This window comes from Ptiloglossa arizonensis, chromosome 9 (genome assembly GCF_051014685.1).
Source record: "Ptiloglossa arizonensis isolate GNS036 chromosome 9, iyPtiAriz1_principal, whole genome shotgun sequence".
NCBI classification, from domain to species: domain Eukaryota; kingdom Metazoa; phylum Arthropoda; class Insecta; order Hymenoptera; family Colletidae; genus Ptiloglossa; species Ptiloglossa arizonensis.
This window is the reverse complement of record NC_135056.1, coordinates 21,093,791-21,119,732: the sequence shown is the minus strand read 5'-3', so window position 1 is coordinate 21,119,732 and position 25,942 is coordinate 21,093,791. Positions and strand designations below refer to the sequence as shown.

General features: G+C 55.0%; 2 protein-coding genes and 1 long non-coding RNA gene across 5 annotated transcripts in view; 1 reads left to right on the top strand and 2 right to left on the bottom strand.

Moving 5' to 3' along the window:
• The window catches only part of LOC143151623 (dipeptidase 1), a 57,092-nt gene extending 50,284 nt beyond the window's left edge, over window positions 1-6,808 (bottom strand). For both annotated transcript variants that reach the window (XM_076320958.1, XM_076320959.1), the window contains exon 1: window positions 5,912-6,808. In XM_076320958.1, the coding sequence (XP_076177073.1) occupies window positions 5,912-6,036 (125 nt within the window). In that variant the 5' untranslated portion in view covers window positions 6,037-6,808. The remainder of the gene's footprint in view (window positions 1-5,911) is intronic.
• The window catches only part of LOC143151626 (uncharacterized), a 130,713-nt gene that overhangs the window by 50,520 nt on the left and 54,251 nt on the right, over window positions 1-25,942 (top strand). The window lies entirely within an intron of this gene.
• On the bottom strand, window positions 20,224-23,359 carry LOC143151668 (uncharacterized). Its single transcript, XM_076321018.1, has 4 exons — window positions 23,173-23,359; window positions 22,966-23,069; window positions 22,155-22,223; window positions 20,224-22,002 (listed from the first exon to the last, which is right to left on the bottom strand). Exons 1-4 carry the CDS (start codon window positions 23,357-23,359, stop codon window positions 20,224-20,226), a joined length of 2,139 nt encoding a protein of 712 aa, XP_076177133.1.

The window sequence follows — 25,942 nt, the reverse complement described above, 5'->3', positions numbered from 1 at the left end:
CGTATCGTAATTTCGTTCCCGTTGCAACGAGCTACTTTCGTTCTCGATGTTGCGACGACTCTCGATATGTAATTTCTACGTATGGTTTCGTCACCTCGGACCACTCGAAACGGTGCATCCAGATTCCCAAGCTCCAATTCGACGAACACCCTCCCGATAAGACTTGCTCCGAAAACTAACCGCGCGAAACTTTTCAGACCGTACTTCGTACAGCACTGTAGAACATTCTTTAAGATAACAATGTGTACATAAATCCAACGAGCTATCGAACAAAGCAGTCCACATTTTCAAGTCTATCTGTCGCTGCGACGTCGCGCTGTTCGTTTTCAAGGAGAGTTCTTCGTTTGGATTAGGCGATCGTCGCGATTCTCGCTAATCATCGCTGTATTTAACTTCGACGAATCAGTGCGACTCGAATCCTTCACGGATAAACGACAGTTTGGAGTTTGTCCCGTCGCAATGTGAAAGATCGACCGTGGTGTTGTTTCGAATCGAAAAATACACCCTAGATCGGTAGGAAACGTTGGACCCCGTGTTCGATGCAACGTTTCGCGAGAATCGTCTCGATCGTGCTCCGATCTCGTCGCGCGCGATAAGGGAATCTCGATGGAACCGCGTACTCGGTATTCGCATCGTTGGTCGAATTATCGTTGGTCGGTTAACGGGTTTCTTCGCGAGGAACGCTCGCGATCCGTTTTCTTCCCCTCGGTGCGATGAATCAATCGGGACATCAAGGGTACTAACGGCGAGCGTGGTTTCTCCTTGCGGCGTGCCGTGGCGAAACGGGAACGTCTCGGCGAAGAAGCCATTGTTTCGAATCGAAGAAGACACGGTCGAGAGGGAGGGTAGATCGGAATAGCTTCGTCGATAGACTCGGCAGACTTTCTCCCCTCGCGAAAACAATCGGAGACACCGTTCCGTCGTATCCACCGTGTTTCCTTCTCGTCGGCTGTTCGCGAAGGGTGTTTTCCCATTCGCGAGGTCCGTTTTAATTTTTTTTCCCTTCCGTTTCGTCGACGCAGCGAAGAATCAAAGGCGAAACTCCTCGACCGTTTCCTAATATCTCCCGGTAGGAAATTGGAGCGACGAGGCGGCCGAAGCCGCGTCGGGAGAAAATCGTTTCGAATCGACACACGAATGATTCCAAGTAGATTGAAAGTACCCCGAAGTAAATCGAGCTTCAAACGTTTCGAACGGGAGGAGGGAAAGAGGAGAGGTTACGCGTGCGGGTCACGTACGAGTATCGGCTCTTAAAGTAGGACGACCGGTTTCGAGGAATAATTTTCCGCTCCGGGAAAAAGCTCGCGCGCAATTACGTATCCTCGATCTCTCTGATCTTCGGGGATGTTTCGAAGAAAGACGGAGAGAGGGGCCGAGAGAGGAGGCGAGAGAGCTTTGTACGGACGCGTTACGATGCACGGCGAATAAAAGAAGTCATAACGCGCGCATGTACGTATATACGTGTACGTATATATACATATATATACGGTTTTCCTTTTTTCGCGCACGAAAGTTTGCAGAGTGAGAAAGGAGGCTTCGATTTTACGTGCCACTTTTAGCTCCCGGAAATCGGGAAAAGTACTTCTTTCTATGGCGCGCCGGCAGTAATCGTACGTCGAGCAGTTTCACGTGCCGCGGCTTCGATAATCTTTCTCTACGGCTATTGCGATCGTTATCATTGCCTCGTAGACCGCATTCTTTTCGAATACGGTTACGATCCCCTCGAACGCGGTTGAGAATATCAAAGCGCGCGTACGCCTCCTCCCGCGCCGCGCTCAGACGGAGCATCGAGTTTCCTGTTTTTCTTTTTTTTTCTTTTTTTTCTTTCGATCGTTCGGAGGCACCGCGTCGTTTCGCGGAGAGGAAAAACGCGATCGAACTTACGGTTTCTTCGATCCCGATTAGAATCCGAGTGTTCCGTATACCGGATCGGATCGCGTCCGCTGATCGAGCTATCCCGTTTATCGACCAACTCCTCTCCGAGCTCGGACTTTGACCGACCGTGGCTCGCGTCTCGACGATCTCCGTAAATATAGCTGTACCGGGGATTCCGTATAATCCCGGCCGAGACTACTTCGAAGACTATACGGGGAGAATTGAATTAGTCGGTCGGACGAGGGTTCCGATTGCTCCGTGTCGCTCGCCGGGAGATTCTATCTTTTCCGGTCGACACCTTCGCGTCCACGTCCGAATATCGTATCTCGGACGGCGCGTATATCGTTCGATGTTCCCGCGTCGAAATCGATGTCCGAGATTCCCTCCGTCGAGAAATTTCGAAGAGCGCGTCGACGAAAATTTTCGACCGCGTTTCGTCTCCTCGGTCGATGCGGACTCGGTCGATTTTCTAATCGTCCAAGTCTTTCGGGAAACGCAACGAGTGTAAAAAGAATTGGATTCTCTCGGGCCGACGGTGCGGAAAAGCCCCGTAAGTTACGGCAGCTCGTCGAGGTTCGCGAAAAACGCGCGCGCGACGCCCGAGGTTCCTGGTCGAGCGTAACTCTGGCTATTGGCGGAGCGTTAACGTTCTCGGCCGCGAATCGATCGCTACGAGATTCGAGGAAACGTCGGAAATACGCGTCGGTGTATGTACCGACGTACGGTGGATCGAGCGGTTCCTTTCTCGCGGTTGGACCGATTCGAGGAAAACGGGAACAAGCCGCGCGGCGTTCGTTTTATCGGCTTTCGAGGGGGTCGTAAATCAGATTCGACGAAGGGTACGCGGATCGGCCTTTTCCTCGACCAGCGTCGATCGCTGCGCGAGGATAGGTGTTTCTTGTATCCACTTTCCGCTTTGAAACCGTGAGCATCCTCGTGGACGCTACTCGGCCCGCGTTTTTGCGTGTTTACGCATCGTCGAGCGAGCGCGGAGAACTTTACCGAGAACTTTGCACTCGTCCGCGTCGCGCACAAGTCTCTAGGAACGAACGGTGATCGACGTCCTCGAATTCGATCGCTCGAGCAACGGGGACTCGTTTCCTCCGGAAGGGTGTCGACAGCCTCGACGTTTTCGCGCCCGTTAAAATGCCGATTTAGAAACGGAACTCGGCAGAGATTTCGACCGAACGGGACCACCACCCATTCAAATCCACGGAAAAGAGCTTTCCGCGAGAACCGTGAACGACGAAGCAGGAGCGGAGAAACTTGAGCGAACGGAGTTGAAATCCAACGCGGAAACCTCGCGAGAAATTCGCTCGCACGATACGCGCGTATCTTCGAAGGACGCTCGCGAGTCCTCGAAACGTTATTCGTTGATGGTCCATCGCGCGGTCCTCTTGTTTTCCTCGTCGAGACTCGCGCGCGCACCGAAACGGCCGTTACAACGACGCCTGACGAGAAAAAAATGTTTGCCATCGTTTCGTACGGTTTTTACGCAGAGACGAAAAGAGCCGGTTCGTTCTATTTTTCTTTTTTTGTATCCCGCGAACGAGGTTCGACGACAATGCGCACCGATTGGCCAGTCTCGAAATTCCATCGGACGGTCGCATCCATTTTTACAGTTATACGCGGACCGTTGCGGCGTTCATCGCGCGATTGTTACGTAAGCTCTTCGAACCCATCGATCCTCCCTCTCCGTTGGCCCCTCTCCGCGATCAGAGGGGAAAATGCAAACTATTATACGGGTCACAATAGGCTCGACGAGGCTTTCACTCGTTATCGGTAACGAATCGCCTTCGGCTGGTCGACGATCGGGCAAAATCGCTCGTGTTCTCCTACCCTTACGGTGCTCTTTATCCGCGATACCTCGAAGGAGTTTTAGAATTTCCATCGCGAGCCGGAGGTGAAAGAAAGGTTCCGTTCGCGGTCGCGGGAACCGTTCGAAGACTGTAATTTGCGACAACAAAAGGTGGTCGTTTCGCGTCCTTCCATCGGCGAGACACGGGCAACCGCGGTACGAGCCCGTGACTCACCGAAGAAAAACTACGCGCCTCGTACGATAACCGGTGTCTTCCCATTTAAATGCAAAACGCGTCTCCGATCGCGCTCTCGTTCGTAATCGTTCGTTTCGCGGAGTCTCGGCTGCGCCCGGAGTCGATCGAAAGAAAACTTTCCGATCTTTCGTGAAACGTCTCGCACCTGGAACGACGCGACGCTCCGCGAGAACGAGGACGAGGACGAGGTCCGTTGTTGCCTTTCGATCCGACAGGTTATTTGGCCAGATACACCGATGCACCGAGACACCGACGGGATTCACCGACTCGATTCACCGACGCGGCCGAGAACCAACGCGAAACCTGCACGAACGGAAGTAGCCGGAAGAGGCACAGGGACTCGTTCCAGACGAGAGAACCGGAAATTCGTATCCACCCTCTGGTAACTCGAGGAACTGGAGAACCAAATAGCCACGGGCCATCCTCGAGCTAAATTCTATCTTCCTTCTGTTTCTTCCACACTTTCCGTCGTAGCTCCCGGTTCTCTCGTTTCAATACTCCACTTTCGTTGCTTGGTTTTTTCTTTCTTTTTTTTTTTCGAGTCTATTTAATTCTCTCTCCTCCATTAACGTCTTTTCTTTCTGGCGCTCGCGAAACTTTCTCATTATCCAACGGAGAATGCACGACTCTCGAGTTTCGTCCAATTGGATCGCGCGCGGCCTTCTTTTTCTTCCGCTTCGGGGATAAAGAAACGATTCCGCCGGTGGCTCCGATAGTCCGAGGGGAGACATCACTCGCGGACGTTTGTCCGTTAATTACTTCGAAAGTCTGTCCCGTGAATAATTTCTACGCTCGTACGTGATTCTCGATGGCCGCCGGTGGATTCGCGCGGCGCGCAACAACGGATCCGAGAACCGAACGCGCACCGCGTATTCGAGAGCGAGTTTTTACACTTTCTCCGTTTACGAAGAACGATTAATTTCTCCGTACGCGTTCGAGCCACGTTCCCCGATGAAAGACGCGTCGAATTTTCACCGGAGAATTTTCACGCGCGTCGATGAACGTTGGGAGAATCGATACGGTCGCGCGGAGAACGACCGAGAGACTCGTTTATTCGAGGTACGAGGAGAGCTACGATCCCCCCGTATCGTTCGACCCTTTATCGCGAATCGGACACGGAGAGGACATTCCTTTCGAGTTTAATTCCGGTGTAATTAGAGGCACGCTCGGCCGTAGAACGTCGTCCGCGCGCTCGTCGTTACGACGACATTGTTCTCGCCGGCGGTAAATTCGTGCCTCGCGGTTCTCGCGTTTCGACTCGCGCTCGAGTTAACGATCGCGCGCCGCGTGTTCGGTTGTTCGTTAAAGTTTCAACGATTTTTCAAGAGCCCGCGAAAGAAGCTAGCTCTGGATGCTGTTCGCCGATATCGCGGCGACTCGCGCACTCCGTATCTCCGCGTCCACTTCCACGATTCGCGTTGATCGACCGGAAGGAAGGTTCGCGCGACGATTGCCAATTTCGTTCTTTCGTCGAACAACGACCGCTCCGTGTTGAACTCGACACCGGTTCGTTTTCAGCGGCGTCGTTGGACGGAAAAAGGACTTTGCGGACGCGGATACTGTTCGTAGGTCGAAAGGTTCGGGCATCCGAGTCGACGTACCCGAGATTCTCCGTAGGACGCGGTCATCTCCCGTTGCGATCTCTCGGGCACGTATCGGTCGACGTCCCCGAGACTAGCTCGACGAAGAAACGAAAACGGGTAAACTCGGTAAGAGCGCAAAGGGACGGTAAACTTCGCTCGGGAATTTTTCCGCGTTTCGCGATTGGAGGCGGTCTCGGTTCCGGTCCGATCCCTCTCGCGTTCGTTCGGCGGATAACTTCGTTCCGGCGGTCGGCCGACTCTTCGGTTCGAGGAGGTTGCTCGATAAACGGATGGATGTTCTCGAAAACGAGCATCTCTCCTCTCCGAATCGGTGTAGAGGTTTCGTTCGAAGGCGAGATTCGAGGATCGGACGCGACACCCGCGAACACTGTCACTTACCCGTCTATCAGCGGCACGTCTCTGAGTATTCTGCGAGCCGCCGCGAGTCGATCGCCGGCATGGGCAGCGAGCAGAATCCTCGTCAGTAGCTGACCAAGGACCATCACGCCCACCACCATCCTCATCCTCCTCCTCGCTGGACCCGCAGCTCCTCCTTACTAATGTCCTCATGCCATCACCGTCGGCTGACCGGCTCGCCCGCAGGATATCTCTCCCAGCAGCTACAATGTCGCGTCTGCGGTGCTCCGGAGCCCTTTTCGCGCGACGCGTTTTACACACTCCCTCGCGTCGTTCACTGGTCGTCGTACCCGGTCATACTCGCCGTGTTCTCGAACCGCGCAACGATATCGCTCGCGAGAAACTCCGTCTAGCGGTGTTGTCCCACCGGGAGCGGGGTCCGGGTCGTCCCGAACGAGTTCAGAGATCATCGGCCTCGTCGAGGTTCGTCTCGGCGCACGGTGCGCTCGCGGATCGTTTTCTTCTCGGAATCCGTCTCGGCGCGTTTCTCCTCGAGCGTGGTGCACCGTCTCGCCGGTCGAAGGATTTTCCTCGTTCCCCGGTACGGCGGAGGTGGCCCTCTCGAGGCTCTCGATGGACGCGTGGAGGTTTACCTCGGAGCGGAACCGCACGGTCTTTTCACGGACCGCTCCCGCGGATACGCTCGGCCGATCGTTCGTGGATTACGAGGAGGACACGGTACGACACGGTGGAAATTGTACGCTCGGCGAGTCCGCGAGACGTCTCGTTGTCTCGAACCGTGGGGCGATCACCTTGCCGGGATTCTATTTCGCGAGACTGTCCCCGGTGGGTGTCGTTGAACGCCGGGAGACCGCGAGAGCGCGTTGCGGCCGGAAGATTAATTAGCGGACGCGAGAGGGTGGACAGGGCGAATCTCGGCGAGCGCGAAAAAGCCCCGTTTCGTTCGATCGTCGCGACGTTAACGTCCGCGGGACGAGTCGCGCTCCCGAGGAAAGTTTCTCGTCTCGGACCGGCGCGCGGTCCTCAGCACGCGCCGGCGATGCTCCATGCTCGCCGGTGATCTCGCGGCCGTCGAGATCGATCGATCGATTTCGCGCCGAAATTGAAACTATCGAGGAAAAGTGTCGCGAGAGGTTCCGCGCGAATCGCGGATACGTTTTTCCTATTCCATCGAGGGACCGAGAGCGAAACGAACGGGAAACGGGACCCGATTGCTCCCGGCGTCGAGTACCGGGGGCCCGGTCGACGTCGCGGCGCGCGACCCCGATCGAGGATCGAACGGCTCGCGGGTGGTACGCGGCTCGAAACGAGCGACGCGAGCGTTCGCGAGCGTTCGCGAACGAGGCCGTTAACGTCGACCGCGACTAATGAGTTAGCCTGTTCATAATTATCGGCAGACACCGCCGCGCGCCGCGCGCCGCACGCCGCACGCCGCACGCCGCACACCGCACGCCGAACGCCGAACGCCGCGCGCCCGGTTATCGCCCCGATACGCGATATTTCTACGTCTGCCGATGATTAATTAGCGCTAACGACGTTAACGATCGGCACCCTTTGATCCTCCTCGACGGAGCGACCGGCGGTGCTCGTTTCGACCGAGAGATGCTTCTCTTGGAAATTCCGGGTCGCGCGTCGGGAATCGTTCGGTAACGAGGATCGCGAGGATGCGGTTCGAGTTTCGATCGCGCGAGTCTTCGGTCGGTTCGCGATAAGTCACTCGCAACGCCGGGTAAACACGATCGCGATGCGCGAAGATTCCAAACGGGGGCGAGAGGTTCGCGCCGCGAGCACGGGACACCGGGTGGTAAAAATCGTCGATCGCGGACGCAGGAAGGAGCGCGCGCGGGCAAAGTTTCGCGTACTCGAAAAGTTTCGGTTTCGGGTCGCTCGGCACGAGTCGGCCCGAAGCTGCGTCGACTCTCGAACGTTCGCTCGAACTTTTCACCGTAGGAGTGCCCTTTCTTTCCGTAGTCGCGGTTCGATTTACGGTCGAGTGAACCAACGCCGGACGAGAGAGGGTGTTTCCACCGTGGCGGCGGAGTCGCGCGGCCCCGATCACTGGGTGTTCGCGGTCCGGAGTTGAAGACCCGACTGGTGGAAACGTACGCAGAAACTCGGTATAGCCGAGGGCGCAGGCGCTCCCGTTCCTCTCCGCGATCTTCCTCTCTTCCAGCGGGATCCGTTCGCCTCTGTTGCTCGCCGGGCTATCTCTTCCGGAACCGCTGGCCCCTTCGACGCTCCTCCGTATTCCGATCTCGCGTCGGTCCTCGTCCGCATCCGGCGAGCACGCCGACACCCGACCGACGCGAGATCTCCAAACTTTTTACGAATCGCCGACAACCCTCTCCTCTACCTCTCTCTCTCTCTCTCTGTGGGTCGTTTTCGTTGCTCGAGAAAACTCCACGGGAAACCGAACGTGTCGTCGCGGTTACGCGAATTTAGATATTCCGCGTGCGATTCTTCCGGTTACACGGGACCCCCGCGGGGATAGTTTACCGAAGAAACGAGAGGGGACGAGAAGATTTTTACATCGACCACCGTTCCGAACCGAGCGGACCGGATCGCGCGTACCTTCCGATCGATCTTCGGAGAGAGTAGAAAAGTGTCGGAGCCGCGGGAAACGAATTTTCAAAGTCGGCTCTCGAGAGAACCGTTCGTTTCGAAACACTGCGCGCGCAATTAGAAATCGAACCGCTGGAAGATCGCCGCGTCGAAGCGGAAACGGTTCGAGAACGAAAAGATGCGCGGGGGACGCTGACCCGCGAATTTCGAAACACGGTGGTCGGCATTTTCGTCCTACGACGCGTATCGCGGTCGGTCTTGCAAAACACGCCTCACCGCTCAACAATAACAACAACAACAAGGACGACGAGATACGCGCAACGTAGGGGAAGTTTGCAACGAGAGGGTTACGAGAGCGATCGAACCGCCACAGAGACGACGATCGGTATCGCGTTGGCGCGAAATCTGGCCAATAGCGGCGAGCGAGCGTCTCGCGAGAAACTAACGGGGGATCTATCGTTCGAGCTGGAGCGAAGAGGAATCTTTCTTCCCGTTTACGAGCGCGTCCGGTAAACGGACGTTCGAGGAACCGTTTCGCGGGCAAAGTCTCTCGGTTCGATAATCTTTTCGCTGGTTTGCCGCGTTTCCGTGGCCTCTCGGGGAACAGGGCAGGGTAGGAGACGGTTTCGAAACTCGGATACGTTATCGAGGTCGATCTTGCGAGCGAAGCAACGGGACGCCTCGGTCTCGAGGATCTCGATTCGCCGCGAGGAAAAGTTTCGTTTCTCATCGTTGGTCCAGGTGGCTGCCGGGGTCTCGGCTCGATCGTAAAACGCGATAGCGCCGGTGCAGTCGATGGAACTCGATTAAATCTTCGAAGATAGCGTACCGCGCACCGTGCACCGCCGCGCGATCCTACGTCGAGTTTTCCACGAACCGACCGATTCGGGGACCTGCACGACGAACCGAAAATCCGTGAAACGAACCGGTCGAGCTGTTTGAACAGGACGAATCTAATTTCGCGCGCGCCAGAACGATAAACGGATCCAGCCGAGACGGATGCAGGGGGACAGGAACACTCGCGAGTCCTTGGTTCGTTCGAGCTATCGCGTCGCGTCTATCGAGTTACCCTTGATTCCGTTAGCTCGGATTAATCTCTCCCTGTTCCGCGCTCTTTCGTCTTCCTCTCGCGCCTCGGGCGGCTACCCTCCCTCCCTCTCCTCGTTCCCTTCGTATCTCTTCCTTTTCCGATCCCTTTTCCCGCCCTAGACAGCAGGACGTTCGTTCGTCTCGTTCCCGGTCTAATGCAAATTCCGCAAAGGCTCCCGGAGCCACGACCATAAATCAGGTTAACGTTTTCCACGTTTGCCCGGCTACGGTGGCCCGTGTGTGTTTCGCACACGCCGCGTACGAGCGACGTCGCGCTCTCGACGACCACTTTCTTGCTCCGGGAGTCGCTCCGAACCACCGCGCGATTACGACCACGACGATGAAATTGCGCCGCGTTCGTTAGGCGCGTTCGTTTCGATCTTTGTTCGTAATTTCGCGGGACCGGTACCGTTTCCGGTTGGCGACGATCTTTCGTGGCTCGTGCACCGAACGGTACGGAACGGATCATCACCGAGTGGCCTCGAGCTGCCAACGAAGCTGCCAATGGAGCCACCGAGCCGAGAATCCGACCGGAGAACGAGCAGCGACCCGCGCTGCCTCGTTTCTCCGTTGGAATTGCGTCGAATTCCAACGACGGGAACGACTCGAGGGTAAACATCCTCGCGACCGTCGATTCGAACGCCGACGAGAGCCTCGGTCGTTCCGAGAGAAAAGCTCCGGTTCGAGGCCGACCTAGACACCCACCAGCGATATACGCGTAACTCTCGCTTCGATCCCTCCTCGTATCGTAAACGCGGCTCGATTCAATGCGCGCGAAAACAATGGAACGGGAAAACACTTTCGTTCCGAGGAGAATGAATCGAAAACGGGCCGTGGAAGCGATTCGGGAACGATCGTTCCTCGAACCGAGCCCGTCGATAGATCGATCTAAATTCATTAGAAGCGGGATCGTTGCGCCCGCGGTATCGGCCGGCCGGTGCTAGTGAAAAATTTGTGTTGCAGATTTTTCGCTCCAGCCGCGATCCGCGTAATTACCGCCGCGAAGTGGAATAATTATCGTCGCGTACCGTTAACGAGGAAAAACGATACACGGTCGTAGCGTTCGCGGGAAAATACGAGCGCGTACGCGGAAATTTCACGGCGAAGCGGGCCAACGATCGCTTCGTCTCTGGCGGTGATCTCGATGGAGCGAACACGCGGCGCCCGGCTCGCACCGGAAACCGGTGATTTTTCACGTTTCCCGAATCGCTGCTTTTTACCTCGGTTCTCGGTCAATTTGGCGTGGTCGAGCGGACGCAATTTGCGCGGCGCGGCCTCGAGGAGACTGGCCACCGTCCAACGGGACGACTCGCCTGCGACGACGCTCGATTATCTCCAGACGCGGTTGCGAGATCGTCGACGCGTGTGAACCGCGCGAATCCGAACGGTTCGACGTCTCCATTCGTCGGAGAATCCTGGACCTACGGTTTCCTCTCCTACCCGAATCCTCGCGCCGAATTTCATCGATACTCGCCAAACCTCGAAGAGACGAACCACCGAGCCATCTTCCGAATCGGGACGTAAGGCAACTCGAATCGTTGGAATAACTGCGCGTTGCGCTAAACGACGCTCAATTATTCGAATAAATAGCGCGGGAAACACGAGCAAAGCAGTTCGTGCGTACGCTCGCTGCGACTCGAAGCCGTCGGGCCGTGTGATTTTAATTAGAATTTGCCGAACGAAATCGGCGAACGCGTGAACGGTATTGTACGTCGATTTGATTTTTTTCCCCCGAAGCGACTCGATTAGGGGAGTCGATCGTCGACGATCGATTCGTTTCGATTCGTTCGATCGCGTTGTTCTACTCGTCGGCCGTTTCTACTCCGCGCGGGAACTACTATTCGGGAAAAGAACTCGAATCTTTTTACGATATTCTTTCTCGGTAGGTTTCAACGCTTTCCATAACCTTCGATCCGTCTTAGTTTTCAGCGCGGGTGATTTCTTTCTCGAAAGAGTACGCGCAACGCGACGTTATCTCGTAAAATATCGAAGCTCGCGAACGACGTAACGCAAGGTTCCGTAATCGAATTACAAGCTCGACGGCAAAGTAATTTGTTCGTCCCTAGCGACGACCGGTCGCGTGACCGACACGCCCTTTGCCCGTTCGCCGAGTCGCGGTCGGATTTAGACGTTTCGGAACGGACGCAAGGTTTTCCAGGCTCGCGAAGTCGAGTCCACGGGAAAACCGTCGGCGGTTGGAGCGATAACGGCAACATCGGGCGCGTTAACGCGATAAAAAAAAGAACTCGATCGTCCGGATTGCTCGCTTTGGGCGCCGTGCAATTTCTTCGGTGGAAATTACCAGCTAGACGGTGGTTCGCAGTTTTGAGAAAACGTCGGTTCGCGTGACAGTGCGCTGCAATCTGCCGGCGGATAAATTGAAAATTATTTCTCCGGGGTAGCGAGCTCGGGTTTCACCGGCGAGGAAAAGAAGAAACATCGCGGCCTCCGTTGTTGTCCAAGCAGCCTCGCGTTTCGAGCGATCCGTTTAGGTATCGCGCGTACCCCGCATCGAGACTCGGGACTTTGAGCTCGAAGAAGAGAAAATGGAGGGACGGCCGGCCGGCCGTTTGGAACCGCGTCCACGCCCAAACTGGCGATCTCGACGTAATAACGATATCAGCCGCGTTGCGCGATACCTGCCATTAGTTCGGCCGGTCGAATATCGATTTTATCGAGCTATCGCCGCGACCGAGAATATTTGGCGTGTCCCTTCGGGCGGTGCTCCGAGCAAGGACCGTTCGTAATCGGAAATTCGGGGCGTCGACGATTTTTCAAAGTTCCTCCGGTCCGTTTCAGCCCCCTGCTGAATCACTCGTCGGTAATTCTTCCCGTAACGGTGGCCGGTGTTATCGAACCACCGTTAAAAGGGAAAACGGAATACGGTGGGAACGCGTTCGTTCTAACGAAAGTGAGCTCTTTTCCAAAGTCCTCGGAACGTCGAAAGCGAACCAGAAGGTCGTAAACGATCGACCTTCGCGGTATCGAACGCGCTCGATTGTCTCTTCGGCGCGTTCGCGTTGTCGAATTCCAACGAACAATCTCTGGATACTGCTCGGTCGATGTTTCGTTCGATCGAAGGAAAAGTAGAGAGAAAGACGTTAATCCTCGTTTCCCTTGTACGGCGTATCGAGTGGCATATCGGGCCGATTTATCCGTAATGCGTCTTTGTCGAGGGTCGCGCGACGGCTTTCTTTCGGAGCGTGCAAACGTCCGGTCGGCGTTATTAAAACCTTGGGAACGTAAATCCAAACGGTGCTGGTTAGGAACAAAGACTCGGATATCGCGAAGGACTGGCGAGACGAGGCGAGGCGAGGTGAGGCGAGGCGTCGCGATAGGGCCATTTATCCGGGGCGCGGATCGCGAAACGAGAGGACAGGAGGCGTGGCGCGCGTACAAACATGCGGTCGCACGTGTACACACGCGCGCGCGGGCGCGGGCGCGCACGGTCGCTGGCTGCAGGTGCCAGATTGCGTCGTTGGCAGGGTCGACGCGCCGCACCTGTGAGAAATTACCCCGAGGCACGCACCGCGTTCCTCGAGTACCTGTCCAAGCTCGTGTATCCGTAACCGTGTAACCGGCATCGGGGACGCCTCGTGTTCTCCGCGACGAAAGCGACCCGCGAACCTTGAAACGGGATCCTTGGAATTCCCCTTGAAACGGACCTCCGTCCTTTAAAACGGAGAAACGAAACGACCGCGCGACCTACCACCGTAAACAGGGACGAACCTCGCCAGACAAGGACCGTCTCGCGGAGAATCGAATCGTTCGCGAATCGGGACCACCGTGCCGCGTCGCGCCGACCCGATCGATTATCGATAAATACCTGCCGGATCGCTCTCGACGGTCCAATTGTTGCGCGCGTTCTCCTCGGTGAACCCCGAGGTAGCCATCCGTGTGCTCGTCCGACCGAATTTCTCGCCGACGAATTAACGCCCGAAAAGGAAAACGAGCGACGCGGTTGCCGCGCGGCGACGCGAGAACGACTCCCTCCCTAACTTTTATTCTCCGTTCGGCGTTCGCCGGAGATCGCGAGAACGATTCGTTTACGATCGCGTCCGCGCGACGCCAATTATTCGGTTTTTGCGTTCACCGACGGACCACCGTCGCGAGGAGAAACAGAAATAGATCTTCAGTGTCGCGCGCGACGATTCGTCCACGGCGAACAATCCCGTCCATCGAACCGGTCGTTCGGAAGAAACCGAACGACGTTTCTCTCCTCGTCGAACGATTCCCCTTTTTCACCGTGTTTTCTCTTCCAATTGCCCCGGCGCGGCGGGACGCGACGCGACGCGACGCCTCGTCTCGCGTCTCCTCGGTAACGCGTCTCGTCTTTTTATACGTCGGTTCGGGCGACCGCTAAAGTACGCCACGAGAGACTTCGAGGCGCAATAAAGGAGTCCTTAATTGTTAAATATTATCCCCTATTCGGAAGTTCTTGCCTCTGGCCGCGAGTACCGGACCCGTTAACTTTGCTTCCGTTTTTCTCGCTGTAACGCGACAGGAAAGTTTTTAAACGGGGAGTTTAAAATACAAGGAATACGTTAAATCTTGCGGCTATTAAAAGTACCGGGTGTCTCCGGTGTCGCGGCTTTTTTACCGTAACTTCATCGGTGTAAGTGACCCGACGTTGGGTCAACGACGAACTCGAACGGGTGTTCTCGTGGCTCTCTCTCTCCTCTCTCTAATGGTTGCGCCGGTCGTTAGTCCAATAACGGCGGCGATAAAAAAAAGTAGCTCGAGGACGATATTTGCAAATGCATGCAGATTCGAGTGATTTATCGAGCACCGTGACGTATCGCGAGTAACGCTCGCGAAGAAACCCACCCGGCTCGTAAAAATATCCCGTCGGACCCGAACCTCTCCACCGAGCGGCACCGAGCGGAAAATCGGACATCGAGAGGGACGCCGGACGGGGCAGAAACCGAACTTATTTTATTATTTTCGAGCGGTAAATCCATCCTCCGGGTGGATACCGTGCATCGCGGAACACCTCGTACGTTTAATCCTATCGCCGGGGCAAGGATAAATAATTGCAACGGAGAGTGCAGGATTCGCGAGTACGCGTTCGAAGGAGGGCGACGCGGAAACGAGGAGACGTCGATTCTACGGTTTTGCCGAGAAGATCGAAACGAGAGTTCGACCGTAATAAACTCGGCAACGACGAAGAAACGGCTCGCGAAAGAAACAACGGGGAAGTTCTGCCGGAAGTAACGCTATCTCGTCGTAATCCCTCCCCGCGAACTTGTATAATTCCAAGTACGGGCGAACGAGTGCCGCGTTTCTGCAATTCTCTCCCGCGTTTTTCTCCCGAAAGCCACCCTTGACATCGGGTTAAAGTTGAAAACTGGCCGACCGTCGCATCGCTCGCTCGTGGATGCGGTCCGCGAGGGGAGGAAGAAAAAAAAAGAAAAAGAAAAAGAGGGGAAAAAAAAGGAAAAACGAAGAAAGACGGAAGAAAGTGGTTTCGCGGCTGAAAATTGCTGCATTATCCCGTGGCATGGTTCCAGCGTGCTTAGCGCAATTAAAGTATTTGCCGGCTGAATTATTTATGAACTCGAGGTAGGGAGGAGAAAGGAACGCCGCGCTCGAAACTTGACCATCGTCGCTGGTTCGCGTTCCTCTCGCGCGACCATCGACTCCGGCCCCCGCACCTTCCTCTTCTTCTTCTTCTGCTTCTTCCCCTTCTTCGAGTTCCGCGTCCCCGCAGGACTCAACTTTCCTCGAGCTTTCCTTCGCTTTCCCGGAAACTTCGGCTCAAATTAATTTTGCAATTCTAACTTTCGTCGGTTCTCGGACCGCTCGACTCTCGACTCGATCGCGCGCGTTGTCCGCGGATGCTCGCGTCGGAAGAAAAAATAATTTCCGCGCCTTTGCGTTTCGAGGGATCGGCGCGAATTCGCCAATCGTGTTTCGAAGGCGCGAGAAGACGAGTACGATTACTCGCGGAGTCCTCGAGATCGCGAAAAATTTGACTCGGTCTCGAGTAACTCTCCGCTCGACGATCGGGAAGAAATAGAATTTTTTCGCGAAGCGAAGAGCGTTGCTCGTGTTCCCCGGTCAACGGCTAACGAGAATCTAATCGCGGTTCGTTTCTACGAGTTTAACTCCGGGGAAGCGAGAAAGATCTTGTTAAATTTCGATCGATCGACGCCCCGACCGAGTCCTCCTTTCTCTCGACGCTCGGCAGAATACGGCTATCGTCCACGAGGAGAGCGTCCAGACGCCTCGAGACGCCGATTCCTCTCTCGGACGTTGAAAGAAATTCTACTCGGAGAGGCTAACGGCGATAAATAGAGCGACGAGCTCCTCGAGTACTCTCGATGCTCTAATTTACGACGCAACAGTTCCATTTCGTTCTCCGCGTTCCTCGCGGCTGTTTATTTCCGATTTCCGCGACGCGAACGCGTTGTAACGGGATTTCACGTGCGAGCTGCCAAATCCGAATCACCGTGCGACAGGTTTTTCCAAGCGTGGCGGCCGCTTACGAACGAATTCGCTTCCACGGAAATGCTCCCTGGACGGACAACGATCGAACGGAGAGAGAGAAAGAGAGAGAGAAAAACCGAGAGAGGGAAACGAGGGCGCGAGGAACTTCCTTTAAGATCCTTTTCGCGGATCCGATTTCCCGACTGCGCTTTTCCCCGAGCCTCGCGCCCTCTTTCCCTCTTTTTCTTCGTTTATTCGCCTCTCGAGCTTCGGTAAATATTCCACGTGGAACACAACCTACCCCGAAATTAGATTCAAAGGTATCGACGGTTATCCTGCTCCGTCTCTTTCCCGAAATGTTTTTTCTCTCGACCCGCGGCGGTTCTCCGCGACGAAGATCGAGATCGCGAACGCCGAAAACGGTGGCGGAAACGCGCGTCGTAATTTCGCTTTTTACCGGAGCGTTTCTCGTAAGAAGCGATAATTACATCCGGAACGAGACTCTCGCCGTTGGTTTTTCCCTCGTTGGTTTCCGAGTGGACCACGGGGACCCCGAAATGCTCGAGGACGCTAACCGTTTCGCGAGAGACTAGTCGCGCTCGTTCTTGAACGATCGAGTGACCTTCGCGATTAACGATTGTCGAACATTTGTAAGGGACGGGTGAAACCCTCTCGTCTCCGTTCGTTTCGCGTTTCCATTCCTCTTGGCCCGATCGACGTCCTATTTCCTGTTTTCCGCGTCCGGAACGCGAGCTGCGCTTCCTTGTCTCTCGTTAGGGCATCTCGAAACGCGAGTTCGGTGGAAAAAGTCCTTCCCTCCTTCGACCCGAGCGTCGCGTCGCGTCGCGTCGCGTCGCGTCGTATCGCATCGGCCGACGAACTGAATTATGGATGCAATGCTTTTCCGTTGACGAACACTCGTACCGTCGGCTTTCGTAGGAGAGCACTTTATATCCGCGATTCGTATTAAGCCGGGCAACGATCTCATTTTAATTCCTTCGTCTCTGTTCCCGACGTTGATTCGTAGCCGATTCGTCGTCCGAGCTTCGCGAGTTCTCGCTTCATCCGCCCTGCTTTCCACCGACCGCTCGTTTTCCTCCGCGTCCATCCTACGGAGTAGTTCGTCGGACTCGAAGGCGAGGAAAGTCGACGGAGAGATTCGTCTCGAGCGAAATTGTCGAAGGTCTCGTCGAGAGTCCGAAAAAAATATCGAGACACCCGTGAAAACTCCCTCCGAGAACGAAACCGGAATTCCGCTGGATCTCGAGCGAAGCTAGCCAACGCGTTTTCGTTTCGCGGGAAAGTGTATCGCGGTGGAGTTCGTAACGGGCGTACTTTTTCGCTGGTTTACGACGACACGGGCTATTAAACGCTCGGAGGGAATCGTACGGGGGCGTAACGGAGATCGCATCGCGCGCGAATCGTCGATCGGATTTTAACGAGGGCGGCCCGCGGGGACAGAAATTGCGCGGCTGACGAGCGACGAGCGACGAGCGAGCCAAGTCTGCGCGTGGTTCGTCCGATCCGTGGTAGATTTCTTCGCTCCCGTTCGCGAATAATCGCGGCTCGTTTTTCCTCTCGAGGCAGCCGCGAACGGGGCAAGAGGGAGGAAGATACCGACGGAATTCGGCGCGGTAAATTGGTCGAGCGTAACGCGACACTCCGAGCTCGATCCACGAGTCTCGGTTCGAGCCCTCGATTCACTCGCCTCCGCGGCACGGAATTCCTTCCGTCGAGGCGGTTTCTACCGTTTCGTGCTTATCTTTCGAACGGCGAGAAAACTAAAACTGGAAAAGGAGAGTTGCCGCGAGGAGTACTTCCCAAGCGCCGGCCAATGCATGCTGATAAACCTGCCGGACCAATTTAAATCCCAAGATGGCGAACTCCAAGGCCCCTCCGTCCTTCTTCTTCATCTTCTTCTCCATTTCCCCACCGCCCGGGTTTCCATTCTTCCTTCTCTTCCTCCACGGTTCGTTTCCCGGAATCTATCGCGCCGAACGATTTATTAACCCCATTTCGCCGGCAGACGTCTCTACAGTTTTGCGAATTTAGTTTGGAAAATCGATTCACCGTCTCGACCTCGCTACCTACCGTTCCCTTCGTTTCTTTTCCCCGCTCCTCGGAACGAACCGTCTCGCGCGCCGATACCCTTATAATTTCCTCGAAAGCTCTCGACCAAAGAGAGAGAGGGAGAGACGTAAGCCTCTTATTCGCGAGATTTCCCGATCCGTTCGAGCTACACGAACGCCCGTCCGGGGCAAACATTTGAATTTCTAATCGAATCACCGATACGATCGAACATCGCCGGGGTCGCGAAATTTCCCGATGAATTATCGAGCGTTCCTCGAGCGCCGATAATTAAATTCGGCCGGTTTTTTTCAGCGCGAAACTTGCGGGGAGATTTTCCGTGCCGCTCCCCGTGAACTCGTTCGCGAACTTGCAACGGCGACGCAATAAGGCGGCATCGGGACGCCGCGGCGTCCAACCGGGGGAATGGATATCGCGGGAAAATAATCTGCGAGCCCGAAATTAGTTCCCGGGCGTGCTTTCCGATTCCATTTCGAAAGTTTCCTTTGTTTCGATGGAGGCCACGGAACGAGATCAAACTCCGTGGAAATATTAATGTTTCGTAGGACCGGCGTCCACGATAGGCGACTCGTTCCGCGCAAAGTTTCCCGCGTTTTCTCGCGTGTCCTCGCGCGAGGCGGAGGACACTCGCTCCGCTCTGCGCTTCCGTTGAACGTTTACTCGAAACAATAATAACGCGCGCGACAGTTTCGAGAGCCGGTTACCGATCGGGGACTCGATTTTCCCTCGGACTCGTTCCACTGGTTCCGCTTTGACGCAAAAAGCAGATCGAAGCGGAACCCGTTACGAATTACTCTAGGTTTTGTTCAACGCGCGAACAATTCAACGGCGTGTTCGCGGTCCGAAAACCTTGAAAAATTAAAAGCGTATATTCGATCGAGTTCCGTCGTACCGCTCGCTGGAAATTAAATGAAAATTGAATACGAAATAACTCGGCAGTCGTGGCTGGTCCGTGGTTTTTAACGTACACGATTCTCGACGTGGAACAACACGAAGCGCGATGGCTTCGTGGAACGCCTCGACCGACGTCCCCTACCTCCTCGGTTAACTTTATTCGAATGGAAATTCGTTAATAACGCGGCTTTGTGCGTTGACCAAACGTCACGGAACGCGAGAAATCCACGACGAAGGGAACCTTTCGCCGTATCCGGGAATTTCTCTAAAATTCCAAGCGCCCTTATCGAGCAGCAATATCGTTCGACGTTTCCGTCGTTACGATACCGGAAATCTTCATCTCCGGAGTGGACGAGACGCGGTCGTTTCAAGAAATTTCCTCGCGGCCGCTCCTCTTTCGCTCGTAATTCGAATCGTTTCGCTCGGACGAAGGATGATCAGTCGTACTATAGGTAGCACCCGACGATCTTTACCGTATTCTTCTTCGTTTTCGGGACGATTCCGTGTCGTGTTACGATCCCGTTAATCTTGTTTCGTTCTCGACGGTGTTCGTCTGCCGCTCGGGGGACGAGAGTTTAAATCGATATTATGAACCGAAAGCCGGGATTACGACACTCGCCGTGAGTTCTTCGGATCGCCGACTTATTGAAGCGAACAAGGAGTTTCGCCGTATTACGGGATTACGTCTGGCACGATGAATTTATTTTAAGCTTTTCGCAGTGTATTTAACGTTTCCCGTCGTCCGGGCCCCCAACCTCCCACCCCGCTTATCCTCTTTTTGCAATTACTTCGACGAATTGTTCGACGAGAAATTGTCCTACCGGCTTAAACGTTGGCTTTCGAACGTTTCGTTAAACGGGGCTTACACGTTCCCCTGCGTCGATCTCCCGGTATATTTCCCCCGTGATTTCTCAACGGACGAAAGATATTCGCTTTGCGCCGAGCTTCGAACATCTCGAGACCAAAGTTTAAACGCTACTGCAGTTCGAAACGAGAAACGGACCGTTCCTTCTATCGGAGTTCTGCCACCGAACCGGGAAGGGCTTAACAGAGGGACAGGCCAATCGCGAACTTGCGAAAACTATATTTCGAAGGCGTCAACAAAGATACATCCGTGGTTGGACTAACGAGAAACAATTTACCGGAGACTCGGTTAGCCACCGAGCGTAACCCGGCGAACAAAAATCAACTTACAGAGTACTTTTAACGTTAATTGGCGGAGTAAACGCGAAGAGCGATCGCTTTAGGGTGGTTCTCGATCGTTGGAACGATCAGGCTCGATCCGTCGCCGGTTGCTCGACGATCGTCGCCACTTCCGGTTCTTTTTTCAATTTGAGAATGTCTTCCACCGGTGGGGTAGCAGCGATCGCCTCGGTTTCCTCGGGGTAGACGTACTCCTCGTGATTCTGCGAAGCGTCGAAGTAATGTCCCAGTCCCTTGAAATGTTCGTGGTCGTGTTGTTCGTAAGCGGACTGACGATGACTCTCGTGGTGGTTGCGATGAGCCTCGTGACGATGCTTGTGACGATGATCGTCGAGATGCTTGTGTCCCTCCTCGTGCGAGTGGCCGTGTTTGTGCTCGTGGGACGCGTGATGTTTGTGGTGTTCGTGGTGTTGGTGTTCCTCGTGATGATCGTGATCGTGTTTGTGATCGTGGCCGTGTTTGTGCTCCTCCTTGTGCTCGTGGCCGTGTTTGTGTTCCTCGTGGTGATGGTGCTTGTGATCCTGGTGATGGCCGTGACGATGGTCCTCGTGATGCCCGTGACGATGCTCCTCCTTGTGACCGTGCTTGTGCTCGTGCTCGTGTTCGTGACGATGGTCCTCGTGGTGATCGTGCTTGTGGTCCTCGTGATGCCCGTGATGGTGTTCCTCGTGGTGTCCGTGTTTGTGCTCGTGGCCGTGTTTGTGACGATGATCCTGGTGATGGTCGTGCTTGTGCTCGTGCTCGTGTTTTTGATGATGGTCCTCGTGATGGCCGTGATGGTGATCCTCGTGGTGTTCGTGTTTGTGCTCGTGTCCGTGGTGGTGCTTGTGATCCTGCTTGTGGGCGTGTTTGTGATCCTCCTTGTGATCGTGACCGTGATGATGGTGGTGGTTCTCGGTTTCCTTGTGGGTGTGGTGATGGTGGTGCTCGTTGACGTGATGATGCTCGTGGTGATGGTGATGCTCGTTGTGGTGGTGATGCTTGTGATGATGGTGATGCTCGGCGTGGTGTTTGTGCTCCTCGTGGTGTTCGTGCTTCGAGTGATGCTGATGGCCGTGTTGATGATGGTGTTGTCCGTGATGCTTGTGATCGTGTCCGTGCTTGTGGTCGTGTTTGTGTCCGTGCTCGTGCTTGTGCTCGTGACCGTGGTGGTGCTTGTGATCCTCGTCGTGTTTGTGCCCGTGATGGTGATCGTGTCCGTGGCGATGGTGGTGGTCGTGATGTTGCTTGTGCTCCTCGTGGTGTTTGTGCTCGGCGTGATGCTCGTGCCCGTGTTTGTGATCGTGGTCGTGGTGATGTTTGTGGCCGTGATCGTGTTTGTGTTTGGCGCGATGTTCGTGATGGGCGTGATGTCCGTGGTGGTGTCCGTGGCTGTGATAAAAGGAGGCGGAACGATGGTTGTCGATGAGTCTCCGTTGCGCGGGAACGGTCTGCGGCGCGAGAAACGCGAGGTGAGTCCCCGCGGCGGAAACGCGCGGTTCGATCGCGTCTCCGGTCGGTTCTTTAACGCGGGAAGAGGCGACGGTTGGCTCGGTGCTGGAGCCGAAAGCGTTTCGATGGAGCGACAGGGGCGCCCGAACGGCCAGGGGCAGCGTTAGCGGTTGGAAATTCCCAGCAAGGTCGGCCAATTGTCGTTTCCGAGGATGTCTCTCGGCGTTCGGTGGAACGTTGCTGGAGTTGCGCGGTTGTAACGGGCGAGATGGCTGGAACAGTGGCGGGAGCTCGATGAAATCGGGCAGTTCCGGGTCGGTCGGTCGCAGTTTCAGTTGCGGTCGATTCCTGTCCGATGGTTTGGAATCTTGGCCAGCCGCCGCTGTCAGCAGCAGGACGACGACTGAGAACCGCGCCTGGAACGAAAGAAACGGAAGGAACATCGATCGACCGGTGTCGTTATCGGAAGCGATTCGGTAGCGATTCGAAGCGGTAGAAGAACGCGGCGAGGCGAGGACGAGGACGAGGCGAGGCGAGGCGAGAATTATCCGAATGGTGTTCATCGGACTTTGCATAATTGGACGTCCGCGGCCGGTACAAAAGCGGCGGGCACGGTGGGCGCGAAGCGACTAATTTTCTAAAATCGCTTGGCCGCGAGGAAATTCATTACGATACCGGTGTGCTCGCGCGTCGGGCGTTAGCTCGGCTAACCGAAACGATAAAACAACGTCGAGTTCCGCGAGCCATTTTCCCCGGTATTCTCGCGTTTCCCGTAGCCCGCGCGGAACGAGCACGCCCGAGCGGAAGAACCGGAGATAATATCCGGGTAAATCGTCGCCGGTTCGTTTTAACGCGTTTTGCCTTTCTTGCCGCGGCGACGTATCCACGCGCGCTGGAACGCGCACACGTACGCGCAGAGAGAATCGAAATCGAACGACGACTTTGCGGGGAAAATCAGCGATGTCAGCTGTCCCGGGCGATCGGGCAGCGGCACGTTTTTAGCCGCGAAACGAATGGACGTCCCGACGAACCCCGCCCGATGATTTATGCGATTCGCGCTCGTATGTACTACGTCCGGACCGGGGAAAAAATTCCACCTTCCGTTACGCGACAGAGAATTTTAAATGAGCTTTCCATTTTAGGTTTAACGCGACGCCGCGGTGCCGGCTCGGGATGGATCTGGCCGCGTCCGTCGCGAAATGCAATCAGAAATTTTATTTCCGAGCCACGAACGTATTCGAAACACGAACCGTCTCGTTCGTCCCCGGTCGAGAGGGCGTTTCGAAAATTAGCCGCGCGATGGAAACTCTTCGAACGCTCCGAGTTTCCGACTCGCGGACTCGATCGGATCCCGTAAGCCGGATCTCGAATCGGTTTACCTCGGGGACGATAAATTTCCTTCGAAACACCCTAACAACGTGCTTCGTCGTCGTCCTCGTCGTCGTTGATTCTCGAGCCTGATCTCTTGCCCGCAAACGCGACTCTGTTTACGGACGCAACGGTACAACCGGAGGTTTACGAGACCTTGGTGTATTCTTCTCGAAATGCAAATGCCCGCGCGCTCGGTAACTCGGAATTTAATCAACGACAGCGCGATTTTCGTGGAAGGAGACGGTTCGCGACTCCTCTCGAAGAAGATAAATGGTAAACGGAGCGGATCGTGGCCAACGCGACTGTAGTTTGTACACGTTGTGGCTCGTAGTCGCGTGGTTGGACGACGACGACGAGCTGCGATCGGCAGGAGGACGAACGGGTACTCACCATCGTCGCCATGTTGGGGTTATTTCGGGTGTAGACCGCGTACAACTGGATGTCGATACTCGGTGACAAGGTACTTTTATAGAGAGGAATTCGCTCGGGTACTTTCTTCCGTGCTAAGCACCGGTGTCGTTTACGACTCGGGGCTAATGTTTTAATCGCCGTCGTAATACGCGGCGGACCGGGACCGCAACGCGGGGCCCGATCTAGCTCGAATTTCGATGGTAAACGGTCCTCGGTTCCGTCCGAACGCCGTTTCCGCCGCGATGAAAAAAGAATCGAGGAAAGGTTGCTCGACGATCGTTCCTCGCTCCGATCGACCGAGATCGATCGATACACCCGCGCGCGATACGAATCCCGCGTGTTTTACGAGCGCTCGAAATCGCGCGGAGTGCACGATAATAACCCGTGATTTCCTATCTCGAGTCCTCGGATCGATCGAGTTCTGCGTAATTGAATCGGGTTTACCCGTTCCCCTCTCCTCCGATACCGAACGCTCGACGCGGTTACATCCGGATGCGTGAAAATAGCTCGGGAAAGCTGGCCCGTTTTTCCGCGTTCGTAGTCGATCGAGATCCGTAATAATGGACGTCCGAGTTTTCGCTTTCGAGCGCGCGATACCTCCCGGACCCGGCGATTACCCCGTATCGGCGTGCGCGCAGCTGCGCGTTCATCCAGAAATGAAATAACCGCCGCGTGCAGCGAGTTTAATTCGTATCTCATTATTTCGCGAAACAAATGGCGCGGTCCGTCTTCCTCGTTCGTACGCGATAAATATTTGCCGGCCGTTTCGTTCCGTTGATTCCTTTTTGTCGGGCGTCGCGCGGATCGGTTCACGGTGTTCGTCGATCGGTGAAATTACGCGATTAATTTTGCGGTCGAGATACCTGCAAATATTTGGAAATTCGCGAGGGCCGCGAACTTCCAACGGGGAGGGGAAAGGTATAAAATAATTAAACGACGGGGTGGGGTCCATCGCGTATCGCGGTCGTGCACGGTGGCGAAAGACAGAGACGTGGTCTACTCGGTGCTCGGTTACGATAGCGTGCGCGTTCCCTCGTAAACCACTTATCCGATCTCTGCAACGACGTCGTTTCGCTCGTTCCTAGTTTACTCTCGCCCTTCGTTCGATCTGTACCGGAACGCGTTCTCGCCGATGCGTCGTTCACCTCCGTCTTCTTCGACGCGTTCGACGTCAAAGTCCGCGTCGTTGCCTCGATCCCGACAGAACGAGATCCTCGACGATCTTCGACGATCTTCGGGGTGGTTCGTGTACGTCGATGTTCGAGGGAGGGAAATTTTTTTCTACCGTGGTGTAATTCGATTTCGCGAAAGGCCTCTGAACGCGCAAAGAGGTCCAACGCCCTAACGCGGAGCGAGAAAGTCTTTGAACGCTTTCGGGGAGAGATACTTTATCGGGAAGAGTCGCGAACGCCTCGTCGTTTCCGGAACTTTTTCGTTTTCGGGAAGACCGAGCAACGGAGGAAACAGACTCGGCCCGGTTCGAACCTTCTCGTCCCTTACGATTAAAGGGATAACGGACGCGTTATCCGGATTTTCCCGCCTTTTATCGCGTTCTCGTGTAGGTCGAGGCTGTGTATCCGAGTACAGGTTTCCCCACAACGAGCCGTACGATCGAACGCGTGGGCTATCTACGCGGAAAAATGCGGCAGAAACGAAAGCGGGACGAAAATTGTCGGCATGAGTCGCTGTGTTCAACGAAACACGGTTCAAACGATCTCAATCCGTAGACATTTCTCGCGTTTGTGCGCAATGTATAAAAACAACGCTCGAACTACTTTTCATCGAGAAAGATCAATCGTTCGAGCGTTACGGTAATTACGCGGAAGAAATGAATACGAGTAAGCGGTAAGGGCGCGTTATTTTGACCGCGAAACGAAGCGATTCGGATCTTTTCTCTCGCGTTTCTTCCGCGTGCGGTCGTCTTTCGATTCGTTGTAAAAATCCCGTGAAAATTGACTCCGTTCGTAGTTACGTTCCCCGTGAAATACCAGGCTGCGATAGAGCCGGCGAATGAACAGCGATTTATGAAATCGCCGGCCGAGGATAAAATGGCCTTTCCATCTCTACGTCGGGGTTGATAAAGCACGGTCAATGAAGCGACAGAATAACCGTATTGTGCACGTACACGCGGGAACGATAAAATTTCGGCTGTCGTTAACGCGGCGACACATGCCGTTTTATTATTACGCGAACGACGAACTTTCCATCGCAACATTCATTTAACGGATGCGCGAATCAATCATCGGCCGTGCGTACTTGTCCCGTTTCACCGGACGAAAGAAAATCGAATCTAAATTTAAATCGCGGGCCCGTCCCTGCGGGGCCGTTTCCACGGGTCCCGCGTGCGCCTCGGTGTTGCAAAAAATCCGGGAATTACCAATCGATTCTTCGAACATCATCGCCGAACGATAACGGTTCGTTGACTTTTCGAACACCGGGACATTAATACCCGTCGTTCGAACGTTCGTTGCTTCTGCTCGTTTAAAATAAATCCGAAGGTAAATTTAGCAATCGTACCGAAACCTGGAAACGTTCCGCGAACGAGCGTAAACGCTCCGACCGGTTGGATTTAAA

Bases quoted from the DNA above. Each gene is read 5' to 3' on its own strand.
- LOC143151668 (XM_076321018.1), bottom strand. From the start codon at position 23,359: ATGGCGACGATGGTGAGTACCCGTTCGTCCTCCTGCCGATCGCAGCTC. The intron at 23,070-23,172 runs GTTGATTAAATT...GTCCGTAAACAG, and splicing joins TCCACGAAAATCGCGCTGTC to AGTCGCGTTTGCGGGCAAGA. The intron at 22,003-22,154 runs GTCCGATGAACA...CTTTCGTTCCAG, and splicing joins CGGACGTCCAATTATGCAAA to GCGCGGTTCTCAGTCGTCGT.